At 35.7% G+C, this 26,168-nt stretch overlaps 1 protein-coding gene across 3 annotated transcripts in view; it reads left to right on the forward strand.

The window, feature by feature from the left end:
* Positions 1 to 26,168, forward strand: part of HFM1 (helicase for meiosis 1) — a 99,196-nt gene that overhangs the window by 52,362 nt on the left and 20,666 nt on the right. For all 3 annotated transcript variants that reach the window (XR_012000776.1, XR_012000777.1, XM_025996484.2), the window contains exons 24-30: positions 9,811 to 9,908; positions 9,991 to 10,119; positions 12,385 to 12,470; positions 12,698 to 12,781; positions 12,921 to 13,078; positions 14,670 to 14,773; positions 15,225 to 15,371. Coding sequence is in view for 1 of the 3 variants with exons in the window: in XM_025996484.2 (XP_025852269.1) it covers positions 9,811 to 9,908; positions 9,991 to 10,119; positions 12,385 to 12,470; positions 12,698 to 12,781; positions 12,921 to 13,078; positions 14,670 to 14,773; positions 15,225 to 15,371 (806 nt within the window). In the remaining 2 variants the exon portion in view is untranslated. The remainder of the gene's footprint in view (positions 1 to 9,810; positions 9,909 to 9,990; positions 10,120 to 12,384; positions 12,471 to 12,697; positions 12,782 to 12,920; positions 13,079 to 14,669; positions 14,774 to 15,224; positions 15,372 to 26,168) is intronic.

A 26,168-nucleotide genomic window follows, 5' to 3' on the forward strand; every position in this document is an offset into this window, starting at 1 on the left:
TTTGGCAATCTCTAGAACAACTAGAGATTTTCTAAATCTATTTCTATACTTTTTAAAGATAATTTCAGTGTTAATTTCCTCTTTAAGAATTATTTAAAATTGTTTTTTCAAATTCTTAAAATCATTTTATTGTTAATTTCTAATTTTATTGGGTTGTGATTATATATTTTGTGACTTTACTTATGGCTTAATATGTGGTGTTCATGATTGTTCTATATGAACTGTAAATGAATAAATGAATGACAGGTTTCCTAGGCACTAAGCTGTATATTTTGCCACTAAGAATAGTTTGATAATTGTGTTACTCAAAGTAAAATATCTCTCATTTTTCATGTAGGGTTTTATTAACCAAAAGAGAAATTTATTATATTGGTAAAGGAAAATATAGCAAGATTATATAATGGATCTAGAAATGTGACATCAAGTAATTCAAGGGAATATATACATCACTAGAACATTTGGAAAAGCAGACAAAAGAACAAGTACACAGTAGGTAGAAGAGTGACATATTGTCCAGGTGGGTGTGGACTGTGAGAATGACTAAAAGTTTAGGAGGAGTTCTGGAATAAACAAAGAAGCATATCATAAGAAAATCCTCTTAGAATTGTGCATAAAGGGACGCCTGGGTGGCTCAGTGGTTAGGTGTCTGCCTTCGGCTCAGGTCGTGATCCTGGGATCTGGGATCGGGTCCCATGTTGGGCTCCCTGAGGGGAGCCTGCTTCTCCCTCTGCCTGCGTCTCTGCCTCTCTCTCTCAGTCTTTGTCTCTCATGAATAAATAAATAAGTCTTTAAAAAAAAAAAAAGAAGTGTGCATAAAAGTTGTTTTACTAGGGGTGCCTGGGTGGCTCAGTTGGTTAAGCAACTGACTCTTGGTTTCATCTCTCAGGTCATGATCTGAGGGATGTGAGATTGAGCCCCGCACTGGGCTCCGTGCTCAGCAGAGAGTCGGCTTGATTGTTCTCTCCTCTCCCTCTTCCCCTCCTGCTCTTTTTCTCTCTAAAATAAATAAATCTTTTAAAAAAAGTTGTAGTTAACCTGTATGTTGAGACATATTTCAGGGCCCTACAGACCATTTGGCTCACATATCCATGTTGCCTTTCTTGTCCTATCTTGTCCTCTCTGCTGCTAAATGGAAGGAGCTGGGTAGATGAGTCAAACAACTGTCCTATTTAATGCTTTTTGCTTTTAATTCTGTTTTGTCTAATATTAATGTTGTTATACTTCTTTTATTTTGTATCTTTTTTATTCTTACTGTTTTCATATTGCTTTATTTTAAATAGTAATTTGTAGAGATAACATATAGCTTGATTTGATTACTGTTGTTTTTTAATCTGATCTCAATTCTTTTGAGGAATTTAGTCCATTTAAATTTATTATAATTACTGCTATGTTTAGAGTTACTCTTATTGTATGTTTTCTTAGCACTTTATTGCTTATTTCTTTTTTCTCACTTATTTTTTCTTTTGCCTTTTTACCTCTTCTTGGATATATCAAGTTTTCTCTGTTTTTGTTCTTTCAGATAGCTCTTCTTTAATATTCTGTATTGCATATTTAGATATATGTTTTTCTATCAATCTCTATAGAAAATGAACATTTTAAACTTACCATTTGAGTCAAAACCTTATATCACATTTTCACTTCTCTCCTACTTCCTGTTCTCTCCCATGTTTATTCAGATCATTTGGAATTTTAGTTCTAGTTGTTAAATTTTTTTTAAAGATTTTATTTATGTGTTCATGAGAGAGACACAGAGAGGCAGAGACATAGGCAGAGGGAGAAGAAGGCTCCCTGTGGGGATCCCAGTGTGGGACTCCACCCCAGGACCCCAGGATCATGACCCGAGCCAAAGGCAGACATTCAACCACTGAGCCACCCAGGTACCCTGCTAGTTGTTAATTTTAAAATATTTTAGTGTGCATTAAAAATTATAGACTTACCTAAATTTTTTTCACTGACTTTTTTGCTTGTTTCCTGCTTTTTAAAATTTCTGTCCTCCTTTTTGTTACATAGGTAGTTTATTCTTCCAGGTATATTCTCAAGTAATTTTCTGAGTCTTTCTGATTCTTTGTAAACCTAAAATATATTTTGCCCTTTCATTTAAATGAGTTGGATTAATTATTCTTTGGAACTTTCTTTGGTACTGTTCTTCTTGCATCCATTCTTGGTGACCCAACTTGTTTTCAGCCTTTTGTTAATTACCTTTTTTTTTCTTTTGGAATATTAAAATAATTTTTTCTTTATCTGTGTTAGGAAATTTCACCATAAAGGTCTGACGTGTATCTTTATTCTTTGTTTTTCCACAGCACTCTGGGGGCCCTCTTAATATGTAGACTTAAATCTTTCTTCTGCTTTGGGAAGTTATCTTCTGTAAGTTATTTTTCTTTATTCTCTCTGTTCACTCCTTCTAGAACTCCTACTAGATGAATGTTGGAGTTTCTGGCTCTCTCTTCCACATTTATACTTTCTCTCTCATAGAGAAAGTGTAAATTTTTTTTTTAGAGAGTATTTTTCTTTTTTTTTTTTTTTTAAAGATTTTATTTATTTGAGAGCAAGACCCTGAGCCAGAGGAGGGGCAGAGGGAGAAAGAGAAGGAGAAGCCAACTCCACTGAGGAGGAAGCCCGATGGGGACTCAGACTCAGTCCCAGGACCCTGAATCATGACTTGAGCTGAAGGTAGATACTTTACCAACTGAGCCATCCAGGCTATGCTCTCTCCAGTATTTCGTATCTCTGTTCTTTTTTATTGACTCTTAGAAGAATGCCTTAGCTCAGTCATCTGTCTAATTTGCTCTTCAGCTTTATCTATGGGGCTTTTTTCAGTGATAAAACATTTTACTGGATCTCTGCCTGACCTTTTTTTTTTTTTTTTTTTTGGATTTATTTATTTGAGAGAGAGAGAGCACACCTCATGAGTGGGATAAAGGGTAGAGGGAAAGAATCTTCAAGCACATTCCCTACTGAGCATAGAGCCTGACTCAGGGCTTGACCCATAACCCATGAGATCACAATGTAGGCAGAAGCCAAGAGTTGGAGGTTCAGCCGACTAAGCCATCTAGGTGCCCCTCTGCTTGACTTTCTAAAATATACATGATATTACTAACTTCTCTAAAAATATTTAAATTAGTTATACTTATTTTAAAACTGTGCATTGTTTTGTGTCCTTAATTGTTAGTTATTTAGTCTATTGTGTGTCTTTTATGGTCATGTTTTTTCTCAATTATAAGTCAGTTCATCATTGTTTGCTTTTTTATTTGTAAATATCTTTTTGCCTGCCTATTCGGTTACTTACTATCTCTAATGATTGTGGAGAAGTTGTTAAATTTCCTGCCATAAAAGTGTAGAAATATCTTGTAATCTAAGAATAAAGTGTTCCTGGGATACCTGGGTGGCTCAGTTGGTTGGGTGGCCAACTCTTGATTTCAGCCCAGGTCATGATGTTAGGGTTGTAGAATTGAGCCCTGCGTTATTGAGCTCTGTGCTTAGCATAGAGTCCGTGTGTCCCTTTCCCTCTGCTCCCTCCCCCTGATAATCTCTTTCTCTCTCTCTTAAATAAATAAGTAATCTTTTTTTTAAAAGGAATAAAGTTTTCCTACCTCTCCTGGGTATTTGTTACTCCCTAGAACACTGACCTGCTTCTCTGGCCTCAATGTCTATACTCCTATGTTAGCCTCTTAATCACATACCACAACTGCCTAATATTTTCCACAAATGAGAGAGTATGGGCAGGGGCAAACTAACCTAGATGCTCAGCATTCTAGTAAATTGCTCAGACAAATATGTCAGGAGTCTCTCCTTCTTAATCTGTTGATATTTTTTCTTTTCAAGGAAAGAGGTTTTTTTTTTAATTGAAGTAGAGGTGACATAAAATGTTGTATTAGTTTGGGGGTATTTATAACATAGTAATTCAACAATTCTACACATTACATGATGCTCAGCACAGTAAACAGAGTTACCATCTGTTACTAGTTAGTACAATATTATGTCTATTGATTCTTTTGCATGTATTATGGATAATTTCTTCCATTTAAATTTTCCTCATAGATTTGATCTTCAGAAATTTTATTTCTGACATTAAACTTTCTGGTCTACCAGTGGCATGCTTTCTTGCTTTCCTGTAGTTTAATGAATGGAGACATACACATATGAACACACATATACATATGTCCATCCTTCCATGGAATTTGAGGAGTAAGTATATAGAAGGCTTTGTGTGCTATCTTGATCTTTTGTCTTAGGTATTTCTTTGGAAATTCCTATTTTATGTTTAGGCAGACAAAATAGCTTCAGAATAACTCTTCTCTGAAGAGTTGTACAACTTCATAGTACACCTTTAACTTTCCTTTATTTGAAGGATTTCTTTTGTAGTTGTTATTTATAGTCTTTAAATAAAATGATGAGAAAGGAAATAGATTTAAAAACAAAACGAAATAGCTACTTTGGTCTAGATTAAGATGCGGTACCCAAGGTAGGATTTATTTGAGAGATGTCTATTCTTTATACACAAATCTTTTCTTTTTTTTTTCTTTTTTTTTATTGGAGTTCAGTTTGCCAACATATAGCATATCACCCAGTGCTCATCCCGTCAAGTGCCCCCCTCAGTGCCCATCACCCAGTCACCCCAACCCCCACCCACCTCCCTCTCCACCACCCCTTGTTCATTTCCCAGAGTTAGGAGTCTCTCATGTTCTGTCACCCTCACTGATATTTTCACTCCTTTCCCCCTTTATTCCCTTTCACTATTTTTTATATTCCCCAAATGAATGAAACCATATGATGATTGTCCTCCAATTGACTTATTTCACTCAGCATAATATCCTCCAGTTCCATCCACGTCGAAGCAAATGGTGGGTATTTGTCATTTCTAATGGCTAATATTCTATTGTATATATAGACCACATCTTCTTTATCCATTCATCTTTCTGTGGACACCGAGGCTCCTTCCACAGTTTGGCTATTGTGGACATTGCTGCTATAAACATTGGGGTGCAGGTGTCTCGGCATTTTACTGCATCTGTACCTTTGGGGTAAATCCCTAGCAGTGTAATTGCTGGGTCATAGGGCAGATCTATTTTTAACTCTTTGAGGAACCTCCATACAGTTTTCCAGAGTGGCTGTACCAGTTCACATTCCCACCAACAGTGCAAGAGGGTTTACACAGATATTTTCTGAAAAATCCTTCCTTTACTAAGTTGGCCAGGATACAGAAGTCTTTTGGGAAGTTCTTGTATCATTTTTATCAGTTTGCTACGTGAGGAAGCTGAAAGATCTTAAATGGCTCAACCAAAGATAATAGTAATTAATAATAACTATTTCTTGAATATGTATTATGTTCTAGCTACTACATTAGATGCTTTGCATACCTAAGACAGAAACTGCTATCTGATTGTCCCATTATCTGTTCTTACCTATACATGAAGATTGTATTTCTCAGTCAGCTTTGTAGCTAGATGCAGCCCTGTTACTAAGATTTGTTCAATTAATGAGATATGAGTGGTAGAAGTGTTTGTTTTCCTAGAGGCTGCTGAAAGGAAGGAGTCAAGTGGTAAACAGGGCATCATTTCTTGTCCTCCCACCCCTCTCCTCCAAAATGCTGTAAGGAGTGAATGTGTGATGAATAGAGCTGCAGAAGTCATCTCTGACCACAAGGTAGCCTGAGAATGGAAGTCATACATGGCAAAGCACAAATATAGGGGGATCCTGGGTCTTTGGTGACTTGTAGGACTGTCATATCAAGCCCTGGACTGCCTGATTAGATTTCTTTTACATAGAGAGTTAACTGTGTGTATTTAAGCCATTATAACCTGGTCAGGGTTATACCTAATCCAAACTGAGTTAATACCTTATTTCATGTAATCCTTATAGTAAGACCTGATTTAGTCATTACTTAACTACTACACAATTCTACTCCACCTCTTAGTTGAGAGAACCACCTCATCTGAGGCTTTAAGACCTCTATTTCCAGGGTGCCTGACTGACTCAGTTGGTGGAGCATGCAACTCTTGATCTTGGGGTTGTACGTTTGAGCCCCATGTTGGGTATAGAGATTACCTGAAAATAAAATCTAAAAAAAAAAAAAAAACAACTTCTATTTCTCCTGAGGACAAGCTCAGGCTAGCCTTATCTGGTAAAGACAGACAGCTCTACCAATGTTCTGCACCTACAGGAATAAATCCCTGTTCTCCCTCCCATTCATGTTTATTTGCTTGTTTTAAAAATAGGCTCCATACCCAATGTGGAGCCTGACATAGGGTTTGAACTCACGACCCTAAGATCAAGAGTAAGACACTTAACTGACTGAGCTACCAAGGCACTCCAGCCTCCCATTCCTTTTTTATTATTGCTTCTTGTTTTTGTTTTTGTTTTTTATGATAGTCACACAGAGAGAGAGAGAGGCAGAGACACAGGCAGAGGGAGAAGCAGTCTCCATGTACCAGGAGCCCGACGTGGGATTCGATTCCGGGTCTCCAGGATCGCGCCCTGGGCCAAAGGCAGGCGCCAAACCACTGCGCCACCCAGGGATCCCTATTATTGCTTCTTGTAATAAAGTTTCTGACAGGGAAATATAATGCTGAAAGACATCCTATTTATTAATAGACATATTGCTGTTCAATATGAATAAATATGATTTCAGAAGTCTTACTTTTACTCTAGCAGTTTTGTATATATCCTGCATTTGTGCATCCCAGGATAGCTTTGTAAGTATTATTTCTCTAACCCTTGCAACCACCCCATTCACATTTTTCCATCAGTTATTTTTTTGTTAATAAACTGTAACTTTACAGCCGTTTTTCCCCATTTATTTCCAGTATAATTAACATAGAATGTTATGTTAGTTTCAGGTGTACAATATAGTGATTCATCAATTCTATACATTGCTCAGTGTTCATCATGATGAGTATATTGTCCCTTTCACCAATTTCACCTATCTCTCCACCTACCTCCTCTCTGATAACCATAAGTTAGTTTTCTATGTATTTAACAGTCTGTCTCCTTCCATTCCCCATAATTATTTGATTTGTTTCCTAAATTCCACGCATGAGTGAAATCATATGGAATTTGTCTTTCTCTGACTGATTTCCCTTAGTATAATACTCTCTAGCTCTCTCCATGTTGTTGCAAATACCAAGATTTTGTTCTTTTCTATGGCCGAGTACTATTCCATTGTGTATATATATATAATATCTTTATGCATTCTTCTGTTGATAGACACTTGGATTGCTTTTGTAATTTGGCTATTATTTATAATGCTGCAATAAACATAAGGGTGCATATTTTTTTTCAAATTCATGTTTTCATATTCTTTGGATAAATACCCAGTGGTGGCAATTACTGATCATATGGTAGTTCTATTTTTAATTTTTTGAGGAGCCTCCATACTGTTTTTCACAGTGGCTGTACCAGTTTGCATCCCCACCAATAGTGTACGAGAATTCCTTTTCCTCCATATCCTCACCAACATTTGTTTCTTGTGTTTTTGATTTTAGGTGTTCTGACATGTATGAGGTGATATTTAATTATGGTTCTGATTTGCATTTTCCTGATGATTAGGGATGTTGAGCATCTTTTCATGTGTGTTGGCCATCTGTATGTCTTCTTTGTAGAGATGTCATTTCATGTCTTCTGCCCATTTTTTAACTGGATTATTTGTCTTTTTGGTTTTGAGTTGTATAACTTCTTTATAAATTTTGGATACTAAACCCTTATAAGATATATCATTTGTAAGTATATTATCCCTTTCAGTAGGTTGTCTTTTTGTTTTGTTGATTGCTTCCTTTGTTGTGAAGAAACTTTTAATTTTGATGTAGTCCCAATAGCTATTTTTGCTTTTGTTTCCCTTGCCGTGGGAGATTTATATAGAAAAATGTCAGAGAAATTAGTGCTTGTGTTCTCTTCTAAGATTTTTTTTTAAGATTTTATTTATTTATTCATGAGAGACCCAGAGAGAGAGAGGCAGAGACACAGGCAGAGGAAGAAGCAGGCTCCATGCAGGGAGCCCGATGTGGGACTCGATCCTGGGACTCCAGGATCATGCCCTGAGCTGAAGGCAGGCGCAAAACTGCTGAGCCACCCAGCGATCCCCTCTTCTAAGATTTTGATGGTTTCGGGTCTCACATTTAGACCCTTAATCCATTTTGAGTTTCTTTTTGTGTATGATGTAAGAAAGTAGCCAAGTTTTATTTCTTTGCATGTATCTGTCCAATTTCCCCAGTATCATTTGTTGAGGAGCCTATTCTATTCCAATTGCATATTCTTGCCTCCTTTGTCAAAGACTCATTGACCTTATTATAATCGTGGGTTTATTTCTATGCTCTTTATTCTCTTCCATTGAATTCTGTTTTTGTGCCAGTTTTGATTTTGATTACTCTTTTGATTACTGCAGCTTTGCAATATATCTTGAAATCTGGGATTGTGGTATCTTCAGGTTTGTTCTTTTTCAAGATTGCTTTGTCTTTTTGGGATCTTTTGTGGTTCCATACAAATTTTAGGATTATTATTTACAACTATTTTAAAAGAGATTTTATTTATTTATTCATGAGAGACACAGAGAGAGAGAGGCAGAGACATAGAGGGAGAAGTAAGCTCCATGCAGATAGCCCGATGTGGGACTCGATCCTGGGACTCCAGGATCATGCCCTGAGCCAAAGGCAGACGCTTAACCACTGAGCCACACAGGCATCCCTACAACTTTTTTTTTTTTTGTAAGATTTTATTTATTTATTAGAGACACAGAAAGAGAGAGACACACACACAGGCAGAGGGAGAAGCAGGCTCCATGCAGGGAGCCCGACGCGGGACTTGATCCCAGGACTCCAGGATCAGGCCCTGGGCCAAAGGCGGTGCTAAACCACTGAGCCACCCGGGGCCACCCCCTACAACTATTTTTTAATAGATAATACCAAATAATTTTCAGAAGATATACTATAGCCAAAAGAATTAAGTAGTCTATAGTTTCATCTATATGCACCCATTTTGAGAAGTGAGTTGGTTAGTACTTTCTGTTTTCACATATTGTTTGCTAAAACTAAATCATGAAATATAACTATTATTCTTCTCTTTCTCTTTACATACCTGACTTATCAGGAGACCTTCAAGAGATTAATATAAGCCTGATAATTTTAGTTAGAACCATAGGGTGAGTTGCACATCATTGTCTGGTTAAAAAAGTAAACAGGCAAAATGGCATATAGTAGGCAACACGTATGTTAGTTCCTTTTCTCTCTTCTTACCACCCGTTCCTCAAATTTTATAGCCAAACAACTGCTAGGTTCTACTAATCAACTAATATGTTACCATCCTTCATATGTTGAACAGTCTTTAGACCTAACTAAATGCTTCTCACTCATAGACAATAAATATTTGTTTATTACACAAAATGCCTTGCTTTTCTATAATAACCTATATATGTAGAGCTAAAAGAACTCTATTTGAGGAGAATATGACAGCAATTTTAGATGTGTTGGGATTAAAGAAATGGTCTGAGAGTGTCTTTTGTCCTGTATGCAGAACAATTTTCAGTGCATTTGAAATTTGGCATTTAGAGATTATAATGAGTCTTGAGAAGAAATGAGATTTTTGAGAGAAAGAGAAGTTGAGGAAATGAAGAGTAGAGAAATAAGAAGGGAACTTTTAGAAGTTGGAAATAAGTCAACAATGACTTGTAACAATAATGATGCCAGATATAGAAGCATCTAGTGTTAAAGAAATCAAGGCAGAGAGAAATTTTAAGAAGAGATAGTTCATTCAAGGATATCAAATTCCATGAGATAATAGTTTCTAAAAGGAAATCATGAAATTTCTTGTTTCCCTCAGTCTTATTCAGGCTCAACTAGGATGCATTCCCATACAAGACTTTGCTTTGACACAAGATATCTCGAAGATTTTTAGAAATGGCTCACGAATTACAAGATGTATGTTATAGAATAAATGGATTTTCAATATTTTTCCCAGTAAACTAGTATACTAGATTTAACTTTGGAAACTTTTTTTTAGGGTTGTCAGATTTTGTGGCTGTTCAAGAAAAGTTTGCTATATTATTGAACAGTTTGATTTTAGCTAAATGTTTTAGATGCAAACTTTGGGAAAACTCTCTACATGTATCCAAACAGCTGGAAAAAATAGGTAGGTACTGAATACAGGCAGGCAATTTGTCAATGTCTGCACTTTATTTTGCTTTTCATTGTCAGGAAAATTATGGTGTTTACAGACTTTGAGAGAAAAATGTGTTGGTAGGCTTAGTACTAAACTTTATTTCTCTTGAAAATCTGATTTTTGTTTTCTCCTGCTTGAAGGATTCCATTTGAAATCAATTGGGAAACCTAATAAAAATGAATAATCTTATTTTTACATTTGTTCTCAAACCAAGAGTGAAATTTTGTTTTAGTAATTAGGTAACTATGTGTTGCTCTCTCTCCACTTTTATGATTATTTTGTTTTGATCTCAATGACAAGATACAGAGCTAGCAATCCTGGCCATTCGTAATTCATATCAGAAAATTATATGACTTACTTATATCTTAACTTTTCCTCTTTTTTTCAATAACAGGACAATGTTTGCACTGATCTTCATAAAGATTCTATAGACAAAAGATTGTGCCTAATTATTTTGTATGTAGCTCAAGTTACATACTGAAAAATGAAAAACTCTGGAGGGAACCAGTTATAAAGACTGGGGTATAACTAAGTACTCGAGTTTTCTAGTTGGATGCCTTTGATTTTGTGACCCTACTTCTTCTGGATACCTTGAACTCTAAGAAGAGAGTTGTTATTCCATGATTGACAGCTTTGTTAGCTTTGTAATTTTATGTGCACCTAGGGGACTTTAAAAATTATGTAATGGGTTTTTAGGGATTGTCTCATTATTCCTTAGAACAAAAATCTCCGACTATTTTGTGAGGAAGTTCTTTTTTTATTCTTGAAGTTTGAGATCAGTGGGATGGCGGGACTGACTAGTCCTAGGAATTAGCTGTGAAAGTAAGGTCAAGTTAGAGGAGAGATTCTTGACATTAAGTCTCCCCTTTCTACTGAACTCCTAGCAAACCAAATGCTGAGCCCATTTCACAAAGATGAATTCTAATGTAGGAAGGAGGTTCCATAAAACATTTAGGAAGTAACAACTTACAGAAATTTTTGAAATTAAATTATTACTTAGAAAATTTTCATTATATTTGAAAAGGACAAATACAGACTTTCTGACTTACTAGAATATTGTCAATCAGGTACCATTTGCATTCCATCTCTTCCAAGTTGTTGAACACTAATGTGTTTTTTACACTTACTCAGTATGGCTGAAGAGAAAGAAGCAAAAATTGCTCAGCAAAACTCATACAATAGAAAAATGAGAGAGTCTAAATAAAAAAGCAAATCTAAGTCCTTCCTGAACATCAGGAAAAAAAATAATGAATACAAATTGATTTTCAACAATGTTTATAAAAAAATAAAATTCAGGAAAAGCTTTGAGGGAAAATGAACATGAAGGAATTATTAATACTAGGAGTTGTATCTTAAGAACGAATAAGAGGAATTCCCAAGGATAGTTAAAGGTATGGAAAAAGATAGAGTGTAATATCCCCACCAGCAGTATATGTGCCTTAGACAAGATGCTAATATTTTAGAATTTTACACTTCTGGCAGTATCTCCTATTTCAGAGTTTGGTTAAATTCATTTGTGAGTATAAGAATTTTATATATCCAGTTTCTTAAAGTAGTAATAGAGAAAGTACGGAGATGGAAGTGAACTTGATGTTTTTGAGGAACAAAATTAAAGTTAATGTGGCTAGAGAGTAGTCAGCAAGAGGGGAATGGTAGCAAATTAAATGGGACACATAGGCTGTGTAATCAAGTCAAATAGGTAATGGAGTTTGGTCACGGTAGGAAATTGTCACTATTCTAAGTGCAATGGAGAGGAATTGGACATTTTAAAGGAGTAAAATTATCTGATTTCAGTACAGAAACATAAAACTCTGTTTCTCAGAAATGCTCAGAGAGCCATAGTTTTATGAAGCAATATTCTCATCTATAAATCATGTTGCCTTTTTTCAAACATGAGTATAATATGTAACAATAGGAATTACTTGATACTTCCTATGGATGATATATGATAAAAATAAGGGTTGAGTCATCACATGGACCAAGGAGTTCCTTCTTTTTTCTATAAAGCATCTACATGTTTTACCTCAGTTTGAAAACATAAATATGAACAATTAATTGGATAAATGTCACAGCCCAACTAACCCAACTGAAAACTTTTTCAAAAACCTTTAAGAATTAGTTATTAATCTGAATCTTTAAAAAAATTTTTTTACTAATGTCATTGTTGAAAGCTTAAGAATAGATGTAGTTTAAAATGGATTGTTTAAGAACTGCTATTTTATTAATTTTCCACAGGTATAACATTGTCAAATGCAATGGTAAATGCAGGTTTGACTTCCTTTAAAAAAATAGAAGAAACAGATGCAAGGGAACTTGAACTGGTATTTAATATTCACTTATTCCTAATGTTACCTGGATTTTATCCTAATTTTAAAGCTTACTTTTTATATCTTTATTTTTTCTTAAAAATTGTTTTCCTTCTCATAGTCATAAGTATTTTAACTTAAGGTTTTAGGTAATAAGCATTATTAAAGCTATTGACTCTAAAAAATATACTAAAATAACTTCTAGTCTTATGGTAAGAATATAATGATATAAATGTTTTTAGATTTTAAATAGACACCCCCCCTTTGGAACACAAATAAAAGAAACAGTGATGTATCTACCAAAATATGAACTTGAAGTGGAACAGGTAAATATTTTCTGGGCTTTTTTTTTTTTTAAGTATTTCATTGTCTTTTCAGGAATAAAGCTACCTATAGCTGACTTGGAACTGAATATGAGTAGTCAGGTTATTTTTAACACCTTTTATGCCTATCCTTTTTTTAAAGATTGCAAGATACAGTGATACCATGGCAGAAATATTAGTGACAATTATATTAAGAAACTTTGAACAGCTACAAGCTAGAAGAACATCACCAGATTCTCACTATGTTACCTTAATCATAGGTGATGCAGATAACCAGCTGGTTTTTAAGCACAAAATTATGTAAGTATAATTTCCATTTGATTTTATTTCTTTTTTTTTTTTTAATTTTTTTTTAAATTTTTTTATTTATTTATGATAGTCACAGAGAGAGAGAGAGAGAGAGAGGCAGAGACACAGGCAGAGGGAGAAGCAGGCTCCATGCACTGGGAGCCCGATGTGGGATTCGATCCCGGGTCTCCAGGATCGCGCCCTGAGCCAAAGGCAGGCGCCAAACCACTGCGCCACCCAGGGATCCCTGATTTTATTTCTAAGCATATCCTATAAAAGAAATATTCTGCTGAGAAAGAGTAGTAAGATCCACTGTGGGATTAATTAAATTACATTTTCCTGATGGTGTAATGGGGTAGTTTCTTGTCTGTTAAAGAAGGTATTAACATTGGTCTGTTGTTAGTACTCAAATGAACGAAGTGTGAAATCTATTACCATGGTTTGAAACGAGTGAATAAATGATCTTTAGGAGTAGCTGTAGCCCACTTTTGTTGAACTTTCTTATTTTGTTGCTTGTCGCCAGTCATTCACAACCTTGTACTCTTTGATTACCTTCCTTCTGCTCCTTCAAGATATATCTAATATTTCCAAATTAAAACCCAACCAACTACTATAGCTTCATTTTAGGATCAGGCAACAAGATCAAATATATAAAGGAGGTATCTTTCCTTACACCTGGTTCTCTAGCATGCCATTCTATGGTTTTTACATTAGCCTTTTTTCTGATACTGTTATTTTCTCCCAGGATGCCATAAGCAAACTCTAAGATTATCAGTTATAGCTATAGCCAATATTTTTCGAGCTCTTAGTAGATTCCAGGTGTTGAATTGTTTAAGCTTTGTATAGACAGGTGCTATCATTATCTTAATTTAATAGAGGAAGAAATTGAAACTGAGAGTTTAATTTGCCAAGGTCATATAGGTAGTTTATAGCAAAGTCTAGATTTAAACCCAAGCAGTCTGACTCCAGAGCCTATGCTCCTAATCATATTATTTGACTTGTAAATTCAGGATTGGCAGTGACTCTGAAATGGGCATCTCTTCATTGTTGTCAGAGTACTGGAGGATATCTTTCTAAAATATTCTATGCAGTGTTGTCTATTCCTAAAGAAATAGAGACTTTGTCCTCTGTGACAATTAAGTCTGAAGGCAGTCTTGAGTATATAAATCTAAAATAAATTAAATCGCAAAATTGGTTGCTGGTTTGTAATGTTAGTGGATACAGACTTTTATATGAATTTTAAAGATACTATTCAAATTCTCACAAATTCGTGTAAGCTGTGTATAACCATTTAAAAGTGGTAGTGACTGGGGCAAGCTTATGGGTTGTTGATGTCAACTCCGTATTTAGGTGGGCCTGAAAGGAGGCAACGTAACTTGGAATCAGCTGTTGGTCAATATGTAGTTAAGAAAATTATGGTTGTGGTAGCTGAATTGACACTCCATTTCTCCCTCCTCAGAATCTGCAGCAAATATTTTTCAGTACTGACTTCAGTTTACTACCAGATAGGACCTATCTATGGGTTAGTCTGCCCTTGATGATTAATATATTATTTCATTTAGTATTTGGATCACTATTTAAATGATACATTGCTTTTTTTCAGGGATTCTGTTTTACTAAAAGCTGGAAATTGGACTAAAAAGATTGATGTGAGGAGAGCTTTTACATCTGAAGATCTTAGCATAAATCTAATTAGTTCTGAGTATGGTAAGTTCATTGAAGTAATGTAAAGAATATAACATTTAAAAATTTCCTTCATGCTGAAACAGAAAAGCAATTTAAATGATACTGGGTAAAGGTAATTTATTTAAATAATATGAATAATTTTAAAGAAAGTTTCATGTATTTAGATAGGTAAAAGCATAAACTAGGTTAAAAAAATTAAAATTTTATCTGTTCATTTATAGGTATTTTATTTTTCAAGATAATAAAACTTAAATTGTAGGAACATTGATTTTTATTTTTATGGTGTACAAATTTTAATTTGTGATACTTTTAAACCCCCCCCTTTTTTTTTAACATTTTTATTTCCTGGACTTGTTAGCTCTTTCATTTCAAAAGATACAGAAATATGAGAAATATAAAACAAATAAATGATTTCATGGCTAGATTTATATGACTTAAATAAGTACTTGTATACTTTTTTTCCTTTGTCTAGTTGGACTTGATATTCAGCAGAAATTTACAGTCTTTTACTTAGGACCCAGGAGGCTTGGAAATCAAATAATTATGCGAAAAAAATCAGAAACGGAGATTTCCCATTCTAAACATTCAAATAGATCTACTATAGCAGGACCCAATAAAGGTAAATAGCTATAATTATTCCTTTATTGCATTAAAGTTATGGCTAGGGAGGAGTATCAGTGTTATGGTACTGCTTCATTCAGATGCAGATACTGTGGAATTAGATCTTTAAGTTTCATAATAATTGCATTAATGATATGTAGTAGGAATTCTTATAATTAGTATTTGTCAGATTGGGGTGATATTTGGAGCACAAATTATTTGTCTAGTTTTTTGATACACAATGCCTCTTTTTCATACCCATTCTATTCTTATGGCAATTGTTGGGGAAGAGTAAATGATATACAAGACTTTGTAGATTTGATGAGGCAAACCAGATGACAGTGAGCTTAAAAATTTTTATTACGGGGGCGCATGGGTGGCTCAGTGGTGGAGCATCTGCCTTTGGCTCAGGTCCTGATCCCAGGGTCCTGGGATTGAGTCCCGTATCAGGTTCCCCACAGAGAGCCTCTCCCTCTGCCTATGTCTCTGCTATTCTCCCTGTGTGTCTCTCATGAGTAAATAAATAAAAATCTTTAAAAAAATTTTTTCAATTTGTTTTTATTATGGAGTATTTCAAACATATACAAAAATAGACAGACGTGTATAATGAACCCTAATGTACTCATTACCTACCTTAAACAATGATCAACTCACGGCTTATATTGTTTCATCTATACCTCTCTTCAGTTTTTCCCTTATATGTTTTGAAGAAAATTGATTATCATATTATAGCCTCTGTAAATGTTTCAGTATATATTTGTAAATGGTAAGGATTTAAGAAAAAATATAAATATATTACTCATACATAAAAAGTGAATAGTAACTATTATCATTCAATACTGAGTTCATATTCAGATTGCTAATTATAAGTAAGGGGAGCAATTAATAAGTATTGAGGAATGTGAAGGCTGTGGCTCCTACCAGAGTAACCTAAACAGTTATGTTTTCTGAATTGGTAGTAATAGCAACTGCAGTGAAAGAAGGCAGGAAGAGCACATGTGAACCCATGAACACTCATCTCCCTCCCCTTTAAAGAACACAGAGGAGGGCACCTGGGAGGTTCAGTTGGTTAAACATCTACCTGTGGCTCAGGTTGTGATCCTGTATCCTAGGATTGGGCCCCTCATTGGGCTTCCTGCTTAGGGAGGCATCTGCTTCTCCCTCTCACTCTGCCCTTGCCTCTGCTTGTGTCTCTCACGTGTTCTCTCTCTCAAAAAAAAAAAAAAATGCAGAAGAACTCCCATTTCTGGGTAGAATGCAGTAGTTTGTGGCAGGCTAGGGCATCCACAGCAACAACTATTAAGTCTACCCAAGTTATAAAAATTATAATTTTTAAGACAGTTGTGAAAGCAGATTAAAGGACCTAAAATTCCAGAGGGAGAACCATTTCAGGGCTGAGGAGTCTAGGACCTGTAGGCTCTTAATTAAAAAGCTTGAGTATGCCATGCTCTCAAAAAGAGTTTCTATTATCAGCCACTTACCATGTTTGCCAGAAAGAGGAAAAGGAAACCTTCTTTGGTGTAATACAAAATAATCTAGAATCTACAGACACAATGTCTGCCACAATAAAAAATGATGAGACTTTCAAAGAGGCAAGACCATATGACTGATAATTAACAATGTAAAGATGGGGATCCCTGGGTGGCTCAGCAGTTTAGTGCTTGCTTTCAGCCCAGGGTGCGATCCTGGAGTCCCTGGATCGAGTCCCACATCAGGCTCCCTGCATGGAGCCTGCTTCTCCCTCTGCCTGTGTCTCTGCCTCTCTCTCTCTCTCTCTCTCTCTCTCTTTCTCTCTGTGTCTCTCATGAATAAATAAAATCTTTAAAAAAAAAAAAACAATGTAAAGAAAGTGAAGCAGCTCTGTAGATGATTCAAATTAAAGAGCTAGCATTTAAAGATTGTAAAATAACTATATTTAATATTTTCAAGAAAATAAAGGAAAAAAATTAGTGAAAGGCTGGGAAATTTCACCAGAAAATTGTAACCCATACAGAGATTTAAATGGACTTTCTTGAATTGAAAAATACAATATCTGAAGTGAAAAAACTCATTGGTAGGTTTAATAATGGATTGGATATAGCCAAACTCAGGATTTGTGTACTGTTAGACATATCAAGAAAAAAATACTCAAAACCCAGAGATAAGAGAATGGAAAGAACACAAAAAAGCATAATACTCAAAAGTTCTAAAATGTACATAATTAAAATCTCTGAAACAGAGAAGAATGGGCCAAATGCAATATTTAGAGACAATGGCTGAGAATATTACAAAGTAAGAAAGATATCAGCTCATAGATTCAGAACTTTGCAGACCCAGGAGATAAGTACACAGAAAACCACAGTTGGGCATGTTATAGCAAAACTGCTGAAAATCTTAAAAGCAGCCACAGAAAAACTACACATTACCTTCAAAGGTGCAACAGTGAAACTGACAGCTGATTGATTTATCAACTATGATGATGGAAACAGAAGATAATGGACCAACAGCTTCAAAATGCTTCAAAAAACTGCTACCCTAGATTTCTATGCCCAGTGAAAAATATCTTTAAAAATGAAAGTGAAATGGAGACATTTTGAGAAGAAAACAAAATAAAACAAAACTGAAGCACTCCATCACTATTACTAAATTTATTGGCCGTCAGTAAAAGAGATACTTGAGGGAGTTCCTTAAAGGAAAATGACCACAGATGAAAGTACAGAAATGCTGAAGGGAATGAAAAATATTAGAAAGGGCAAAAAATGGCTAAATATAAATTAACTCTTGTAAAATAACTGAAATGACTTGTAGAGTTTTAAATGTATGTAGAATTAAAATGCAAAAATACTTTTTTAAAAAAAGATTTTATTTATCTATTCATGAGAGACAGAGATACAAGGCAGAGGGAGAAGCAGGCTCTGTGAGGAGCCTGATGTGGGACTCGATCCTGGAACCCCAGGATCACAATCTGAGCCAAAGGCAGATGCTCAACCACTGAGCCACCCAGGCACCCAACAGAAATACTCTTATAACCTCAGGGCTAAAGCATATCAAACATGTGAACACAGGAAACTACAAACCCCACTGAGAGAAATTAAAGAAGATGTAAATAAATGGAAAGATATTCTATGTTCATGGATTGGATGTCTTAATATTGTTAAGGGGGCAACATTTTCCAAATCAATCCGCAGATACACTGCAATCTCTATCAAAACCCTAGCTCTGCTTTTGGCAGAAATTCACAAGCTGATTTTAAAATTCATGGGAATGTGAGGGATCCAAATTAGCCAATCAATCTATTAAAAAAAAAAAAAAGAACAAGGATAGAGGACTCAGAATTCCTGATTTCAAAACTTATTACAAAGCCGTGTAATCAAGACAATGTTGTACTGGCATAATAATAGATATATAGATCAGTGGAATATATTTGAGAGTACAGAATTAAAGACAAATTGTACATTTTAAAAGGGTAGATTTTATGGTATAAATTATATTTCAACTAAAACATTTGAAAAACAATTGTATTACTATGCCCAAGCAAACAAAAGAGATATAGAAATAATAATTTTTAAAATACCATTTACAGTAGCATCAGAAATCATTTTAAGAAAGACAATTTAGAATTAGAGCTGCACGCAGATTATATAGACTCAGAGGCATCAGGCGACCATCCTTTACCACATTCAGAAAAGATCACAGCTGCACTTTGGAAGAGAAAACTGAAGCAGAGGAACAGAGAGGTGCAAAGGCGAGAATGCCAGAGCTGGGATTCTGATGACTTCCCATTTCTTGGGTTCAATCCCTTCTGATGCCTTGCTGAACTGCTTTTGGATCCTGTGACATTTCTGTGTCCGTGTAACACATTTCCTCCACTCACCAGCTGTATTTGTTTAAAGTAGCTTGAATTGTTTGTTACTTAAGATTGTAGTGAAAAGTTGGAATGTTTACTTTCTGCTAGCATGAGCCTTTTACAAGGGCAGAAGTTCCCTACCTATTTTGCAGAATCCTTTGAAAACAGACAAAAGATGCTTCCTATCAGACAAATAATATTTTATCACACACACACACACACACACACACACACACACACACACACCCTTCACATAAATATACACACAACCATCCCAAATATTTTTTTCCTAATTTTTATTTAAATTCTAGTTAGTTAACATATAGTGCAATGTTGGTTTCAAGAGTAGAATTCAGTGATCTTTCCCTTAGAACACCTGGTATTCATCATAACAAGTGCCCTCCTTAATACCCATCACCCATCTAACCCCTTCCCTCTCTCCTCCCTCCATCAGCCTTCAGTTCTCTGTCATTAAGATTTGCTTATGGTTTGTCCCCCTCCCTTTTTCTCCCCCTTGCCCTATGTTCATCTTTCTTGTTTCTTAAATTCCACATATGAATGAAATCATATGGTATTTCTTTCTCTGACTTATTTCTTTTAGCATAACACATTCTAGGTCTATCTACATCGTTGCAAATGGCAAGATTTCATTATTTTTGATGGCTGAGTGATATTCCATTATATATATACATATACCACACCTTTTTTTCCCCATTCATCAGTTGATAGACATTAGGGCACTTTCCAGATTTTGGCTATTCTGATAATGCTGCTATAAACATTGGGATGTGGGGCAGCCCAGGTGGCTCAGCGGTTTAGCACCACCTTCAGCCCAGGGCTTGATCCTGGAGACCTGGGATCGAGTCCCGGGTCAGGCTCCCTGCATGGAGCTGCTTCTCCCTCTCCCTGTGTCTCTGCCTCTTCTCTCTCTCTCTTCTCCCATGAATAAATAAATAAATCTTTTAAATAAATAAATAAATAAACATTGGGATGCATGTACCCCTTTGAATCTATTTTTCAACTATCCCAAAGCTTATGAACATTTCAATGATATAATTCAGTTCTTATATGCAAATTCATATGTCCCCAAATAAAGATACATAATTATACTTTTAAACATAACATACATACATCCTATATGCATCTTTCTTAATAAGTGACACAATGAAGGGATCATAGGTTTACTTTACTAAGTTATGACAACAAAATTTGGGCTTTTTCCTGTGGTCATCAAGACAGTGTGGTATTGGCACAAAAACAGACACATAGATCAATGGAACAGAATAGAGAACCCAGAAGTGGACCCTGAAATGTATGGTCATCTAATATTCGATAAAGGAGGAAAGACTATCCATTTGAAGAAAGACAGTCTCTTCAATAAATGGTGCTGGGAAAATTGGACATCCACATGCAGAAGAATGAAACTGGACCACTCTCTTTCACCATACACAAAGATAAACTCAAAATGGATGAGAGATCTAAATGTGAGACAAGAGTCCATCAAAATCATAGAAGAGAACACAGGCAACACCCTCTTTGAACTCGGCCACAGTAACTTCTTGCAAGATACATCCACAAAGGCAAAAGAAACAAAAGCAAAAATGAACTATTGGGACTTCATCAAGATAAGAAGCTTTTGCACAGCAAAGGATACAGTCAACAAAACTAAAAGACAACCTACAGAATGGGAGAAGATATTTGCAAATGACATATCAGATAAAGGGCTAGTTTCCAAAATCTATAAAGAACTTATTAAACTCAACACCAAAGAAACAAACAATCCAATCATGAAATGGGCAAAAGACATGAAGAGAAATCTCACAGAGGAAGACATGGACATGGCCAACATGCACATGAGAAAATGCTCTGCATCACTTGCCATCAGGGAAATACAAATCAAAACCACAATGAGATACCACCTCACACCAGTGAGAATGGGGAAAATTAACAAGGCAGGAAACAACAAATGTTGGAGAGGATGCGGAGAAAAGGGAACCCTCTTACACTGTTGGTGGGAATGTGAACTGGTGCAGCCACTCTGGAAAACTGTGTGGAGGTTCCTCAAAGAGTTAAAAATAGACCTGCCCTACGACCCAGCAATTGCACTGCTGGGGATTTACCCCAAAGATTCAGATGCAATGAAACGTCGGGACACCTGCACCCCGATGTTTCTATCAGCAATGGCCACAATAGCCAAACTGTGGAAGGAGCCTCGGTGTCCATCGAAAGATGAATGGATAAAGAAGATGTGGTTTATGTATACAATGGAATATTACTCAGCAGTTAGAAACGACAAATACCCACCATTTGCTTCAATGTGGATGGAACTGGAGGGTATTATGCTGAGTGAAATAAGTCAACGGAGAAGGACAGTGTATGTTCTCATTCATTTGGGGAATATGAATAATAGTGAAAGGGAATATAAAGGAAGGGAAAAGAAATGTTGGGAAATATCAGGAAGGGAGACAGAACATAAAGACTCCTAACTCGGGGAAACGAACTAGGGGTGGTGGAAGGGGAGGAGGGCGGGTGTTGGAGGGGAATGGGTGACGGGCACTGAGGTGGACACTTGACGGGATGAGCACTGGGTGTTTTTCTGTATGTTGGTAAATTGAACACCAATAAAAATTAATTTAAAAAAAATTTGGGCTTTTTCAAAACAATCCACGTTTCAGTTCTTCTGAACTGATCTCTCATTATCAAATGATACAAAGTAATATTCAGTTCAGAGACTGTAGTTGCTAAATAATTGTTTCTAAATGTGCTCACAAGTTCAACACATATTTTAGTATTTAATATCAAATTTCGGGCCATATATACAAACTAAAGTATGTGCCTTAATTCACATAATATAGTTAAAAATTATTAACTGACCCTGTTAATTTTAAATATTTTCCTTAAATACAGTTCTAGTTGCCATTAATAAATTTATTTTACTTTAAATCCTTAGTATTGGGGGGGCCTTAAAAACCTTCAAATTCACATGTGAGAAAACTATGAAAATATATGCATTTCAGATTATATAGTTTTGTAGTATGGGATCGATTAACATTACACCTAAGAATACAGCTTACCTTAATTTTCTTTGAGAACCTAATTTTTCCAATTATAAATCTCTGGAAGCTTATATTTGTTATTAAGACAAGTTAAGGGATGCTTGGGTGGCTCAGGAGTTGAGCATCTTTCTTCAGCTCAGGGCGTGATTCTGGAGTCCCGGAATTGAGTCCCGCATCGGGCTTCCTGCATGGAGCCTGCTTCTTCCTCTGCCTGTGTCTCTACCTCTCTCTGTGTGTCTTTCATGAATAAATAAATAAAACCTTAAAAAAAAAAAAACAAGTTAAAACAATTCTCAAGATATGGCAAGTGGGTTGGAGATGGGAGACCACTTATATTTCTAAATACCATTTCTAAAAGAAATAAAAAGTTTTTTGTCATTTAGATCATTAATATCCATATGCTAATATTCTATAAACAAACTTGTATATACAGTCTTCGTTCCCAACAAGACTTGCCAACTCTGCCTTGAAATATGTGGGAGTCTCCAAAATCTCTAAAATTTGACTCCCAAATGGCAGTTTTCAACCACTGGGAATAAATGTGTGTAGTCATTGTACACCATCTTGTGGTGATGTATAGAAATGCATCTATTAGGAGTCCTTGAATTAAGAAACAAGACAATTCCTTATCCCTTGTTGCAAAACAACCTACAAGGCATTTCCTCCTAGTCTACCCATCCCCAAGTCCTATGATTTCTTCCCTATGTAAATTAAGTGTATTATTTGGGGGGATAATTAAGATAGCTAGTATAACTAGGGAAGCAGGGTGTTGAGAGATCAGGCTCTGGAATTAGACTACCTTAGTTAGAATCTCAGTTTTGCTATTTATCTGGATAGTCTGATTATCTGGAATTAGACAAGGAAGAAAAAATATAAGAGAGAAAGGGAAATCTAGGAGTGTGATAACTGACTTATAAGTGTTCCAGAAAGAGAGAACAAACAAATCAGAAGAAATAATTTAAGAAAATTTTCTACACTTGGAGATGCAGATTTGCATGTCAAAAAGGCTTACTCAGTGCTAGTTAGGATGAATGAAAGAATATCTACAAAGGAGGAATAACTGCAACATTTCAGAACATCATGGATAAAGAGAAATTAATAAATGCTTCCAAGGAACAAAAATTGAAATTTTGTTAATCTTTATTAGCAACACTGGATGGTAGAAGACAACAGTCTTAAAAGTTTAGGGAAAAATGATTTTCAACTCTGTGTTCTATACCCAGCCAAACTATTAAGTGTGAAAGTAAAATAATCTTAATACATTCAAAGATTTAGAAAGTTCAACTCATGCGTATCTTTTCTGAGGCAGTTGCTTGAGGATGAGCAAAATATAACAAAGTTAACCAAGAAAGAAAAAAATCAAAGATCCTGAGAATAGTGGATTGACTCAAGAAGCCTAATGAAAGGAAATTTGGGATAACAGCTATAGGAAGGCCTACATTGCATTAGAAGGAAGATGGAGGGCTCAAGAAAGGAGTTATCTATGAAGGGAGAATAAATATGTGGTGTCTCCAATATTTGTTTTTGTCTCTGAAATATCAAATACACTTAAATTTAAGATAGATATTGCTACGCTAAAGGAAAGGCAGTAAAACTACAGGGAAAACAATATGCTGCTCAAGAAAGAAAAGTGCTTCACTTGATTCTGTATTAAAAATATTTTTACTTGCTGTTTAGCTCTCAAGTCAGCCCATTCTCTGACTCTACTACTATCACCACTCTAGATTGAGTTACCTTTTTTTTTTTTTCTTTTCCTAGACTCTTTTGGTAGCCCTTTTTCAAAATGCCAGTTTAATTATGTTCCTTTCTTGATTAAATCACTGTAGTGGTTTTAGAATAAAACCTAGGTCTTGGAATAAAATATCCAAATCATTAACATCCCATACTGTCATGTGGTCAGTCAGTTCCTGCAATGGGACGGCAGCTGCTAGATAGTCTTGCCTCACCTCTGTAGAATTGGCTGGTCAGGACACAAAAAACCTAAATGGATCTCGATAGTTTATAACTTTCATAGACAGCAAAACAAGATCAACATGTTATCAGTTGTTTGCATTTCTAATCTCACAGGATGACACTGAACTGGAAGGGCCAGATAACACAAATGGTGGGTTGTTTTGTTTTTGAAACATTAGCTCTAGGCTGCAGTTAAGTGGCTTTATAGCCTGCATTTGGAAGGGACAAGGTAGAAAATCCAGTGTCTTACTGGAACCAGAGGCAGATGAGAGACTACTTCAAGGCTGTCTTATGCCAGATAGAGAGCCAAATGAGAAGTGGCTTTTGGCATCTCCTCACAAGACTGCCTATCCTGACATGTCCCAAGGAGGATCAGTGGGCATTCTGTAAATGGTTGAGTCTTAGATATGGCCTATGTAGAGACATGAAATTGCATTCTGTAAATGGTTGAGTCTTAGATATGGCCTATGTAGAGACATGAAATTGCCAAGGTACCACGGTAGAGCCATCTACAAATACAGCCTGACCTTTCTCCTCTCATCTCTTGCCTGCTTTCTTTACTTGCTGAGCATCAGCCACACTGATCTTCTTTCAATTTCTCTGACATGCCATGCTTTCCCTTGTCATAGAGCTTTTGCATATGCCATCCCTTCGGCCTGAAGTACTCTTTCTTCTGCCTCTTTGCCTTCTTAATTCCCATTCTTTCTTTAATCCTCAACTCATTTGTTGCTTCTTAGGGAAGCTTTCCAAGACATTCCTGACTAGGACAATGTCTCCAGTTATCATATAACACTGTACTCCTCTCTTTCATTGCACTCTGGACAATTTTAATTTTATAGTTACTTGTTTAATCCTTAATTAAGTAATAATAATAAAGATAATCCATGCTCTATCACTTAATTTTAAAATGCTTTCACATACTTAATTTCATTCTATCTTTTTCATCTCTGTGAGGTAAACAAAACAGGTATTTTTAATCTATTTTTTACAGATAAGAGCCAATATTAAAACTCATGTTTTCTTACTTTAGAGTGCTCTATATGTCACCACTGTGCTTCCCACGTAAATATATAAGGCAGCATGCAGTGAGCAATAGGGACAAAGAAATTCTCTAGGGGCTCAGAGGATAGAGAAATCACTTCAGATGGGGTGATAAGGATAGATGTCCATAATAGAGGTACCATTTAAAGTTGACCTTGAAAGTTGATAAGCTTCTGATAGACAAAGAAGTGAGCAGCTTCTAAGACAAGAGGTAATATCAAAGGTACAATCATAGAAAGTCTTGAGATTATTTGAATAATGGTAAGTGAATGTGTTTTGATGGATTAGTGTTAATAGGAGTACCAGAAAGGGAGACTCAAATTATGTTGTGGAGGACTTTAAATATGAAACTTTTCATCCAAAGACCACTGGGAACACACCTGTATTTGAGGAAAGTTAAGTATTTTTGAACTGCTAGAGCTGTGGGTTATCTCAGGAGGTTGGGAGGAGCTTATTTATAGGATTTCAGCTTGTGCTGGTGATTCTTAGGAGGGTTTAGAGAGAGCAGAAGTCAGTTCTAATTGGATACTTTCAAAAAGTGAAGTATTGGATATTTTGGTATATCTTATCTTGGAGATGGGAGAATTAAGGAAATAGTAGTCATTTGTGTTAGCCAGAAGAGGGGGATGTTTAGTTATTTTTGTGGTTCTTGAGTGTCCTTGCTTCAAGTTTCAGAAATAATTACATAGTAGTCATATTTCAATCTTTGCTAGTCACAGAATGGCATTATCTCAGTATTGTTTATATTCTGCCAAAATTATTTATATTCAGTTGGGAGCACTGTGGTTCAAACTGTCAGCTTCCAGCTGCCAGGGATGTTTAATTACTTTATCACTACCCAATACATTGATCTGTTAGGCCCTGAAGGCATCTAGCAGTTGCCTAAGGTAAGCGGCCTTATCCATTTACTCCAGGGTGCTATACAAGTATTATCATTATC

This window comes from Vulpes vulpes, chromosome 3, assembly GCF_048418805.1.
Source record: "Vulpes vulpes isolate BD-2025 chromosome 3, VulVul3, whole genome shotgun sequence".
Classification (NCBI taxonomy): domain Eukaryota; kingdom Metazoa; phylum Chordata; class Mammalia; order Carnivora; family Canidae; genus Vulpes; species Vulpes vulpes.